Source organism: Podarcis vaucheri (genome assembly GCF_965113315.1).
Source record: "Podarcis vaucheri genome assembly, chromosome: 12".
NCBI classification, from domain to species: Eukaryota; Metazoa; Chordata; class Lepidosauria; order Squamata; family Lacertidae; genus Podarcis; species Podarcis vaucheri.
In genome coordinates, this window is record NC_138750.1 from 9,208,340 (window position 1) to 9,220,771 (window position 12,432).

At 38.0% G+C, this 12,432-nt stretch overlaps 1 protein-coding gene across 1 annotated transcript in view; it reads left to right on the plus strand.

Moving 5' to 3' along the window:
- DPY19L1 (dpy-19 like C-mannosyltransferase 1) overlaps window positions 1-12,432 on the plus strand; it is a 41,275-nt gene that overhangs the window by 9,307 nt on the left and 19,536 nt on the right. The window contains exons 5-11 of the mRNA XM_082192799.1: window positions 315-452; window positions 1,621-1,741; window positions 3,247-3,340; window positions 6,318-6,375; window positions 9,722-9,813; window positions 10,961-11,060; window positions 12,139-12,216. Of these exons, the coding sequence (XP_082048925.1) occupies window positions 315-452; window positions 1,621-1,741; window positions 3,247-3,340; window positions 6,318-6,375; window positions 9,722-9,813; window positions 10,961-11,060; window positions 12,139-12,216 (681 nt within the window). The remainder of the gene's footprint in view (window positions 1-314; window positions 453-1,620; window positions 1,742-3,246; window positions 3,341-6,317; window positions 6,376-9,721; window positions 9,814-10,960; window positions 11,061-12,138; window positions 12,217-12,432) is intronic.

Below are 12,432 nucleotides of genomic sequence, written 5' to 3' on the forward strand. Positions count from 1 at the left end.
TTTGATTGTTCATAAATGGTCTGCAGTGATTTGGACTATTTTGAATAGACTAATTGCAATCCAGCATAGTGCAAGAGTGCCACAAACCAGTTAGGAAATTTTGCTTTCCAAACCATAGAATGGGAAAGCTTTGACTGGGGTGTTCTGTTTTCACTCAGTTATAGTAGTTTAGGTGTGGTTTTAAAAAGGTTAAATAGATTCATTGGTACTCAAATTAATAGCTGTAATTTATTGACTTCTGTTGCTGCAAGAGAAGAATACAATGTGAAGGTTCCTGCTAATTAATTTCATCTTAACATATATATTCTCTTTAGGGTCTCTATTATTCTTATTTCAAGACCATCACCGAGGCACCATCCTTTTTGAATGGAGTCTGGACAATTATGAATGACAAGCTAACTGAGTATCCTCTTGTAATCAACACATTGAAACGATTTAATGTCTATCCAGAGGTAAGGCACTTCTTACATTTTGGCTTTAATTCCATTACGTGGTTGTATGCATAAATCCTGTTGAAATAAATGATATTTCTTGTGCAGAATTAAACACCTCTACTTAAAAGGCAAGGCAGCAACAGGCCTCCTCAGTGGTGGCTCCACATTTATGGAACACTCTCCCAAGTGAGACATGCATGGCACCATCACCATTTGTTTTTATGTGCCAGGCAAAAACGTTGGTCTCCTAGGCTTTTAGATCTTAATTACCTGTTTATCTTTTACTGGAATGAGGTTGAATTGGATCTGCCTTTTTATATGTATTATTGGTGTGTTTTAGGTTATTTTATTCTAGTTTTTACACTTTTAAAAATGATTTTTGTAAGAATGCTGCTGTTCAATTACTGAGTGTTATATCCAATTGCAGTCATGTAACAGATCTTGTTGGACTCTAATTCCCATCATCCCTGACCGTCGACCCTCTGGCTAGGGCTAATGGGAGTTGGAGTCCAGCAACATCTGGAAGCCCATAGGTTCTGTACCTGCTCTGTAGACTGTGCCACAGGTCAAAATATTTGAGTATACAGATGCATTGATCAAGAGAGCCTGAATACCTGAGTGAAGAGAGAGCACCATATTTAATACTGTAATAGGATGCAACTGAAAAATTGATGACACATGATGCAACTCCAGAGGCACAGAGTGCCAAAATGAGGGCACCACCACTGAGAAGGCACTAGCATGGATGCCCATCCCTTGGGCACTGGTCACAATTAGTACCTTGCATGGGCTCAGAAACAAATGGACAGCCAGTGGAGCTCACATTTTGATGTCAAGGCATAGGTAAAACTCTACAAAACTCCTTGCCAGTTGTAGGAGGGAGATAAATACACTGTGGTTGTTTTAGTGCCAGATGCTTATCCAGTGCAACAGCTGGTTCAACCCTTAACATAAAACCTGGAGAAGGCTGTATGAGTATGCTTTGTAGTACAAGATTATTGGCGCTGTAGTTTGAGCTTCCATCTCATAAACAATGTTGTAAGAGGTCAAATGTAGTATCCTGGAAGAAAAAACATCTTAAACTAGACAGATATTGCTGAATAGCAACAGATAAGCTTCTTTTAATCATCAGGATAATCTGAGTCAAAAAATTCTTTTGAAATTCTAAATCCTATTTTCTGCACAGGTTGTTGTAGCCTTTTGGTACCGATTATACACAGAAACGATGAATGTGATGGGTATTCCAACAAAGAAATGTTGGACAGTGAATAGAGGAGAAGACCTCAGTCCTGTTGAGAGCTGTGAAGGCAAGTGTTGCTTGGTCTTTGTTCATTATTGGATGTTTTGCATGATGACATATGAAACACCAGAGGAAGGTTTACAAAGCGTCCTTTGTGTAGGCGAAGAAAAACTGAGGTGTTTGCTACATCTGTGGACTGATGAAAGATTTTAGTTTGCAGTAAATAATTTACTAAATTACAAAAATAAATTGCAGTAAATAATTTACTGTATTACAAAGAATCTTCAAGTGGCTTTTTAAAGATACTGAAGGGCATTTGTGCTTTTTCAGGTTTTGTAAACTTGTTAGATGAAAACACCATCTTTAGTTTTTCTATCAGTTTGGAAACCTTCAATCTTAACAGAACATTGTGTCTTGGCTATTCTCTATATCACCAAGAAACAGGGAGTATGTGGGCAAATTCACCCCGGTCATCAGTATGACTGATGAAGCATAAACATTCATCTCAAAAAGGATGGCACCAGTATCTCACCAACAGACTGAAAGTTAGGATAGCTAGGAGGGTAGGGGAAAGATTAGTAGCTGGTTTCTATATTTCTGTAAATTCATGGACCTTTCTCCTGCTCCTTACTCAGTCTTAACTGCTGTTAGGATGGCAGGAAGTACTGCATTTGTGGTGATTGGATACTTCCAATTAGCAGCCACAACACTCATACATTTGATTCCTTGCAATAATGCTTCTGGATCTCAATCTGTTTTCTTTTTATATCAGGCTGGAAATTTGCAATCTCCTAGATGGAAATAACAAAATGTACAGTCTTATGGATTTGTTTTCACAAATTAGGTGTGCATCATGCCTAACTGTTACACAGGCATCCTTTTTGTTGTATTGTTTTACAACTGCAGTCATAAAAAGTTATAGATACATGCATATTGACAAATATCTCTTGCAACTAATGACAGTGGAGAAAATTGTCTCAGTTCCTGGGCTTAATTTATGACAGCAGACATCTTTTGTTTCAACTTTTAAATGCCTGCTGACTTTTCTATTCTGCCAGGTCTGTGCACGCAATTAGGAATATATCTTTCCACGACAGTTAATTGATGTCTGATTTTAACTTTAGGCATAGTTTTTATTTTATGGTTTTATGTATAGTTGTAAACTGCTTTTATTCTTTCAAATGAATTAGTCATATATAAACATTTTTATAAATACATAAATATTCTTTATCAGCATGTTGAGTTGAAGACTTGTTAATGTAAGACCAAAAATAGACAAAAACAGGGAAAAATTAAAATCAGTTCATAATTTATTCTTATTAGCTGATGTGACAGTGAATTATCTAAATATTTTTTGCTCTTTGCTCCTCTATGCTTCCATACTGCAGAAGATGTTCATACTGGAGCTTCTGATGTTCCAGCTGAGGTGGTCCCTCCTTCCCCCAACTGCCATCACAAAGATCATCTTTTTCTGAGAGGAGAACAGATTTGGCTTTCTGAAATGCTTTTTTCCTTGTAGCTTGTCTTCACTGTTGCATTATATAGTTTTAATAATGCTTGTTTGTTCTGTAGGGTTGGGAGATCCTGCTTCTTTTTATGTGGCTATGATATTTCTTCTGAATGGATTAATGGTGTCAATATTCTTCCTATATGGCACATACCTAAGGTAAGGTGCACAAGAAGAAAAGCTGATACACTGAAAGTTACTATCGATTTTTGTATTTTTAAATATACAGCACACTGCATTTTATGTGGAGTCCTGCACACTAAGAGCCAAATGATGTAATTGAGCTTTAAGATGTTTGTTCTAATCTTATCTCCCCCTTTCTTTTAAATCTCCCTTTTTATGAGACTGAAACAAAAAATTTACTTTCTTGAAATCTGGACTAAATTTTTGTAGCTTGCTGTTTGAAAAATATACCAAAGGAAATGTGGCAGGATAATAGAACAAGAACAGATTTTGTAGTGTTAGGGAATATTTATTCTGCCTCTAAATGTAGTTCAGTCTGTATCGCATTCTTAATTTAGGCTGTTTGACCCTGCCCTGCAAACTTAATTATATCTGAACTCAAGTTAACATACATATACTGCTGGATGTGGTCCAAAGTTGTGTTAATGTGAAGGCACAAGGTTACTGGAGTACCATTCGGCACCTTAAGTATAGTTCTGAAGTATTGATTTTGAATAGCTTCAATCCTTTGTAGGAAGTGTGCCAGTTTATTAAGATTGGCAAAACTCCAAAAGCTGGTCACAAGATATAAATGTGCTTATTTATGTTACATTGAAAAGCTATGTCAGAAGCAACATACATGCCAAGGGTATGCTTGGGATCACAATGGTGATACAATCTTAGAACGTAGCCTTCAGAGACTGTTGCTTCTGAATCGTGAGTCAGGATGCTGTCATGTCACCAAAAGTTGAGTTCTTTCCTTTCCTTTTTACTTTGTAAATTTGGACTTTTACTAACAGAATATCGGTTCTTGGTTGAATTTAAGGGAAGCTAGTACTGTACTTAATTTTTCAGCTAAACATTTATGCTAGGATTCCGAAGTCACTTCTCTATTTCACTGGAATAAAGCTAGAGTAATATCATACAATCATATAAGCATCTAAATCATACTCAGATCCATTGAAATAAATGCACTTTTCCATTAATTTCAATGAGTCAATTCAGAGTTGGATATCACAGTAACTACGGGCTCATTTCTCTTTGTTCTTTGATTTCCAGGCATGGGTCTAAGATATTTTTCTTTTGTCCCACCGCTTTCCTCGGGAAAACCTGTTGTTTATTGCTGAATTAGAACAAATGTCAATTGGCATGTAACAGAAGTGAACATCTTCCCAGAGTAGGGGTGCATAAAAAGTAGCAACTTCCATTTCCTGGGTATATGTCTAAAGCTACATTTAGCTTCTAATTCCATTTGCTTGTATTTGTGTAATTGATTGCAATTGACTAGATGCTTCAGGCATATGTGAAAGCTTGAGTAGCTGCAGTGGTTAAATAGTTTCAAAACATGAATAAATCACTGATAGAATTTATAAAGTGTAGCTTAAATTTCAAAATTTCAATTGAATAGCAGCTTTTCTCATAAAAGTCATTTGCAGTGGAAACCAGTGGCTATGGAGAATAACAGTAGCAGATGTGGGTCAGGAACCAAAGTGATTTTTTTGCATGCATGTGCAGGCTTTTCATTTCCACCAATTCTGGCAGCAGGCCCCAATATTCTTCCTACCATGAAACATGAAAAGCTGCTGCCAGAAGGAAAAAACTCTATGGGTGGCAGTGCATTTCTATGCAATAATCTGTAGCAGTGTATTACGTTGATGGTTTCACTTGCGTCCTTTTTTACACTTTATTGGTCACTTGTTTAAAAATGTGAGCAGCTTTAAGGTTTTTTGTTTGTTTTTCTGAGAGAATGGAAAGTCTGTGAAATCAGGAGTAAATTGTGGCCTCTATGGATCTTTGTGTGCTTTGTTGACACTGGTAACATAATAGTTTACAGAGATGAGCTGCTCCATATTTCCTCTTTAGTATATGCAAAATAAAGCTAAGCCAAAATGGAGAAGGGGAAGTTTCACACTAAAGCTTTTGTGGGCTGTGACGGAAACTCCCCTTCTGGCAATTTTTGGTGTGTGCTTGTGCAAATAAGGACAGAAGTATTTGCTGCTACAGAGAGGCCTGGAATCATTGCCCTTGCTTGAGTTTTTCATTATTTACTCATCATTGCAAAATGATCCGAGTGTGTTGCGTCACCATTCTGTCCATAAACTATGTGACATCCATTTGGCTGGGATCACATATAAAATATTTCAAAAACAAACAAACAAAAAACACCTCAGATAACATATTCACTGTAATTCAAAATTATTAGCAGTTTTAATACTGAGACACGTATTTTAGAACTACTTTTAAATCATGGTTTCATTAATCCCCTAGATGGCAGTGTTTGAGAAGCCATTAGATGGATATTTTAGAAATTATTTTTGAAGCTATTGTAGTTTCAAATTACCAGTCAACTTTCTCTGCATTGCGCTCACCATGTCCTAAGTCTTTTCTAGTCTTTTTTTTTTAAAAAGAAAAAGCTCAAAAGAGCTGTCTTAGTACGAGTGTAACTACAACTATTCGCATCCTTTTAAGGAGAATAGATGAATGTTTAACAGCTACATAATGGTTAAGTTGTAGTCAAATTCTTAATGTTTTTATTTCCTTTCTGCATCTTGTAGAATGGAATGCTTTGTTTAAAACAGTCTCAAAGCCACAAAACAGAATCCATATTAACATAATAGGCAGTATTAATTCTCATCCTCTCTAGCTCTGTATGAGACAGTTGCTCCTGGTTCGGATGTAAATATCAAGACCAAGTTTGTGAAACAGCTACTGTAGCCTGAAAGGTTACAGTCATTACTTTCTAAACCTGGGGAAGGAACTACACAAACCTCAGGATCATTCCTGATCTTTCACATCTAGAGTTTGAGCACTCTTGCTAAGAAGTAATTCTTTTTGCTTATCTGACATTTGGGTGTAAACTTCTGCTAAATTCATACAGTAAACAGTATTTTAATTTTGTAGTGAAAGATGTGGAGTTGCTCCTTCTAAAGACTCCAAAAATTGTTACTTTCCTTTTCTTTCCCCTGTACTACAGTGGCAATAGGTTTGGAGGACTACTTACAGTGGCATGCTACTTTTTCAACCATGGGGAGGTAGGTTACTCAGAATTTAAAATATTTTGTTTAATACAAGGTCAGATCATTTGATAATGTTCATATCTCTTAAAGTAAATGTTTCGGTTTAAAACACAAAAGAAGTTGGAAGGTTGAAATGGTCAGTATTCCTTTATTTACACTGCTGCTTGCAAATGAAATGGGACGCGGGTGGTGCTGTGGTCTAAACCACAGAGCCTAGGGCTTGCCGATCAGAAGGTCGGTGGTTTGAATCCCTGCGATGGGGTGACCTCCCGTTGTTCGGTCCCTGCTCCTACTAACCTAGCAGTTCGAAAGCACGTCAAAGTGCAAGTAGATAAATAGGTACCACTCCGGCAGAAAGGTAAACGGTGTTGCTGTGCACTGCTCTGGCTTCACCAGAAGCAGCTTAGTCATGCTGGCCACATGACCCGGAAGCTGTACGCCGGCTCCCTCGGCCAGTAAAGCGAGATGAGCGCCGCAACCCCAGAGTCATCTGTGACTGGACTTAACGGTCAGGGGTCCCTTTACCTTTACTTTTGCAAATGAAAAACTCCTGTAATCATGATGCTTTGCATGTTTACTTGACAGTTCAGTAGAACTGGCAGAGCTTATTCATGAGTAAATGTGTCTAGAATCTGACTATATTTGATTCATTGTGTGGATAGATTGGGTACTGATGTAACTTTGTGATTAAAATATCATAAATCTTAATTGCTGCATTCATATGTCACACTAAACCATGGTTTAGAACAATGCAGGAAGCCTTGGATTTGTGTATTCACCTTCCATTCCTTTTCCTCCTTCATGGTGTAAGCTACCAGTTCAGAAACCTTTCCTTCTGCCAGCTTGATAGCCTACCACTGACATTCTTGAAATTAACTATATTTGCTGTTAACACATTGTGTCACTCCAGAAGCTAGGCAGGCCCTGGATTCCGCCCCACATTGTGGGTGAATGGAGTGTGCCTGTGATGTCACATGCTGGGAGAAACCCCAACATGCCCCCCAAAAGGCCCACTGCTGCAATGGGAAGGCCCAGCAGAGCCTGTCGGAGCCATAGCAGGCCGTGCTGAGCCTTTCGGAAGGCACACCAGGGCTCCTCCCAGCAGCCCTGCAACAGGCTGTGTTGGGCTGGTTGCAGAATATTGAGGAGCTCCGGCCCCCTCATTAAAAAATTTGTGGATGCCTAGGCACCCAGAGACCCGCAGAGACTGCACCCCTGCCAGAAGCTTTTGAACTCCTGCCACTTTGTGGGTGAAGGGGAGGTCAATGTGAGCCTAAGGCTTTTAATATTTTGTTGGAAGCTGGCCAGAGTGGCTGGGAAAACCCAGCTAGATGGGTGGTGTATAAATAAATTAATAATAATAATAATAATAATAATAATAATAATAATAATAATAATAATTGCTGTACCTGGTTCTTGCTTATGAACTTTGCACTGAGCTCTGGTTTAGCGTAACATGCAAATGTGGCCAATATGTTGCTTAAAGGTAAAGGTAAAGGGACCCCGACCATTAGGTCCAGTCGTGGCCGACTCTGGGGTTGCGGCGCTCATCTCGCTTTATTGGCCGAGGGAGCCGGCGTACAGCTTCCGGGTCATGTGGCCAGCAGGACTAAGCCGCTTCTGGCGAACCAGAGCAGCGCGCAGAAACACCGTTTACCTTCCCGCTGGAGGGGTACCTATTTATCTACTTGCACTTTGACGTGCTTTCGAACTGCTAGGTTGGCAGGAGCAGGGACTGAGCAACGGGAGCTCACCCTGTTGTGGGGATTCGAACCGCCAACCTTCTGATCGGCAAGCCCAAGAGGCTCAGTGGTTTAACCCACAGCACCACCCACATCCCAATATGTTGCTTACTGGAGAGTTAAACCATAGCTGCTAATTTACTTTGTCACTGTAATAAACAAATGAGAAAGGGTGGGGTTTCTGTACATTTGTTCTTAATTATGGAAATGTGGAGATAACTGTTAAAGCATAGGTCTGGTTTACACATAATACTAAGCCACTACTTAAATTAGCAGGAAGGAGCCCAAGCAAATACTGTGTTGCTTCCAGCCTTCATATCTGTTTGAATGATAGCACTTGAACTAAGTTGTTATTAAAATACTTTATAATCCACCTTTCATTTCCAGAAGAAAAACCAAGGTAAAACAAGTAAAAGCTAACAGCAAGTATAAAAGAGATTATAAAAATATAACTACCCATAATTAAAACACATAGTAAAACTGTTTCATCAAAACATTAAAATATCCATAATTAAAAAGTGTAATAAGCACGTCCATTAAAACAGCATAACAGTTAAACTTTTTTGCACAATATATTTATTAATGAAATAAATAAAGCTTTGTCGTTAAAGAGCTAATTGTTCCAGAAAATATTTTCTCCCCCCTTCTCTTCAAGTATTAATCTTTCCAGGAACATTAGAAATTATTTTACTAGAATTTCCCCCATGACACCTATGTTATTTGACAAAGAAAAGAGCCGTAACCTCTTGAAGCAATGTTACATGTTAACTATATGCATGTAGCCACTTTAAAATCTAATATAAAATAATAATTCCTATGACTGGTCCTATGTTTTTTGTTTTGTTTCCAGATATTTCAATCTTGTATCTTTCACATCCGATTCTTTTAATATTTAGCTGTATATAAATTGTATTACTTAAATGGTTTGACTAGGAGTGTTACTAAGCCAACATGGCAGTGATTGAGTGAAATATGGAGAGTAAATCCAAGTAGGCCATACTCAAGAGTAGACCAATTGAAGTCAATTGGTCTATTATATGACTAATGGGTTGTATTCAACAAGTGTTTTACTCATGAGTAGACCCACAAAAATTAATTTATTGAATTTATATCCATCTCTTCTCCAAGAGCCCTCAGTTAATGACACTAAATTAGTCATATTAATTACTTTTAATAGGCTTACTCTGAGTAGGACTTGCACTGAATGCCACCTAATGTTTGTATACCACCTGGAACTAAGAATGCCAGAAAGAAGATGAGCTGCATCATTTAATCTGTAAAATAATGAACGTGTAAGAGATTTTTGCAATTTTGCTTTTACTGCTTTGCACCACTGCATTTCTTGGTTGAAGTTACCAGAGTAGATAATAAAATTTTGTTAAAACAAAATCAGTTGTTTTTCAGCAGCATTGCAAAATTTTGTTACCTTTTTATTCTTCAAGCATACATTGTTTTGCTCTTAAAGTCTTTACAGCAACACTGTTTTAGATATTAATTGCTAGTGGAAGTGTCCACAATTTCAGTTTTGCTATATATAAGCTTCAGTTGCAAACACATTGCTTTGAAGTGGAAAACAAGTATTGGAACACACAGTGAATTCACCTAGTTTTTACTTCCAGAGTACTCGTGTGATGTGGACTCCCCCTCTTCGTGAAAGCTTTTCATATCCGTTCCTTGTGGTTCAGATGCTATTACTAACCTACATTCTCAGGTAGTTTCCATTTTTCTCCTTTCTTCTTAAATATGAAGAGTTAAAACAAAATCCCAAACCAGGTATTGATTTATATACTTGTATCTTGTGGAGAGCGTGATATTCCTATTATGTTTGGAATGTTCATTATTGAAAGTTTTCAGCGCCGCTTTCTTAAAACTGGACCAGTGAATGGCACTGGTATGAAAGCAGGGAGCTGAAAATACACTGAGGAAATGCTCATCCTCACTACAACTGTTTTTAGCTGTGTCTTTGCCTTGAAGTGATATTGCAGCCCCAGAAACGTGGTTGCCCACCCCACCATGGTTGCTCTTTTTCATGGTTGCTTTCCTTTCTTTATACAGATCAGTGTTGTTAGTACTGCTCACTGGCTTGATTAGAGAAAGGTTTGTAGTCATGGAAACCTGTTAGTGGTGGGGAACATAATTGCCTCCCAGTCTGCTATCACTCTTGGGGCTTATGGTTGGATGGAAGTTTCCCCTCAGTCAGAGGTTTTTTATAATTGTGGGTTCTTCTTTCTCCATATGTGGCAATGTAGCAAAGGCATTTTTCTCTTGCTACATATCCATAGACGTCAACCTTTACTGGGGAAAATGAAAGGTGCTATCTGACATGGCTGAATACCAGGTTGATGTGTACACAGGATCTTCCTGAAACTGCTATCTTTTCTCCTCTTTCAATCTAGGGATGAATAGTGGGTTCAGGGTGATTCTAGATACACCTAAATCCAGTAAGTGGCTTGGTCAGAAGTTGCTTCCTGCCTCTCGTAAAAGGGGTAGCTGGTTGAGGTTGTATGTGAGCTTGAGACATATTGCCTGACATTAGATGAAAATGTTACTGAGGATTTTCCTCCCCACTTTCTGTGTTGATGCAATAGTTTTACAGTGGTGATTAGAAATATCGCACGTACATACATTTTGATTTGCATATCCTTTGTGCGTGTAAATTTCCACTTTACAGTTCATTTATTATGAGTGTGAGAATTCATATCACTGAGGCTTATTCAAAGTTTTTAAAATTATATATTTTTAGCTGACTACTGTAAGTGAAAATACAAAGCAATTTGAAATAGTTCATTCTCTATTGATCTTCACATTAATGAACAATCCTAATACTGAACTTACTACTCTTTTATTTTTTCCCCAAGGACTCAGAATGTTAATAGAAGAAGCCTGATTGCACTATCTGTTTCTAATGTTTTTTTCATGCTTCCGTGGCAGTTTGCTCAGTTTGTTCTTCTAACACAGGTAAGATAATTTCAGTAAAAGTGATCCGAATTATAATTATCCATTTCTATTTTATAGTGCAGTTCAAATAACAGTTCAGCAAGGTGTGTAGCAATAGAGATCACACATATGTTTGTGGGAGGTACAGGCTCATTTGAGGACCAGGACTGCTGCTGCTGCACTTCTTCACTAGCTCTCTTCAAAACTGGTTCCTTTGTGATGGTGGGAGGGTGTATGCATTACAGTATGTGTATGTTTGCACAAATAAGCTCATGGTGTAATGTGTATTGCATGGTGGGCATGTGTTCAAGGAATGCATTACAATAATTCCATGGTCTGATTTACTCATAACCCTAAGCCATGGTTTGTTTAGCCGAAGTGTGCTTTGTATTGAGTTAGCATTCTATCTGCACACAACATCCATTCTTAATATTTGGTCAGACCTTCCCCAGATACTCGCCAACCTAGAGGCATGAGTAGCTAGTAAGCTTTCATTGACGCTTTCCCTAAAGAAACCTTTGCTCCTATCTCTGCCTAGCAGGAAACTCAGGCCACGGAGTGAGGAGTAGATGGGAGAAACATAAACCAAGCTTTGGAGAAACAAGTCATGGTTTGCTTGTCTTTGAGACAACTTGTGGTTTATTGAACAAATCATGACTTAACATTATGGGTAAACACAGCCTTTGCTTCTTTCCTGAGTTTAATGCAGTGGCTTCAGTAGTTATTATTGAAAGTGTGTCAAATTCAGCCTCAAAGCTAGTTGCCATGGGTGAAATAACTTTAATCAATCTTGTGATGTTGAATGGTCATTCTTGTGTTTGATTATTACAATGATGTAAACACATTGTCTTTGGAAAAGACATTCTGCAGTGCCTCATTTTCCAGTTTTACATAGAAGTGGCTGATCTCTTCAGATTATTTGTGATGCAACTGCCAGGATCCAAACTACTGTTTAGGCTCACATAAGAAATAGTCCCCACCCCAGCCCACCCCCATGTCTCCCGGAAGGAATTGCATGGTAGTTTGGAACCTAGCTAATTTACTTAATAATGTTCTCAACAGAACTTTTTTCCAATTACTTTACTCTTTTCAATTGCAGGTGGCATCAGTTTTTGGAATTTATATTTTAGGATTGATTGATTCATCCAAACTACAGAAGATACTTTATGCACATATGGTAATACTTAGTCCTAAATTATTTAGGGGTAGAATCAATTTCTTAAAGTTACCTACTTCTGAATCATGACTATAGTGGACACAGAGTTGGTTTTTAAAATAAGAAAGCAACTGAAGAAAGAAACTAAATTGCTTGGAGGCTTATTCTTATCAGTAAATGGTGCTGCTTATGATTTTAAGTTCTCACTCCCCTATTCCACTCAGGTGAACTATCCTC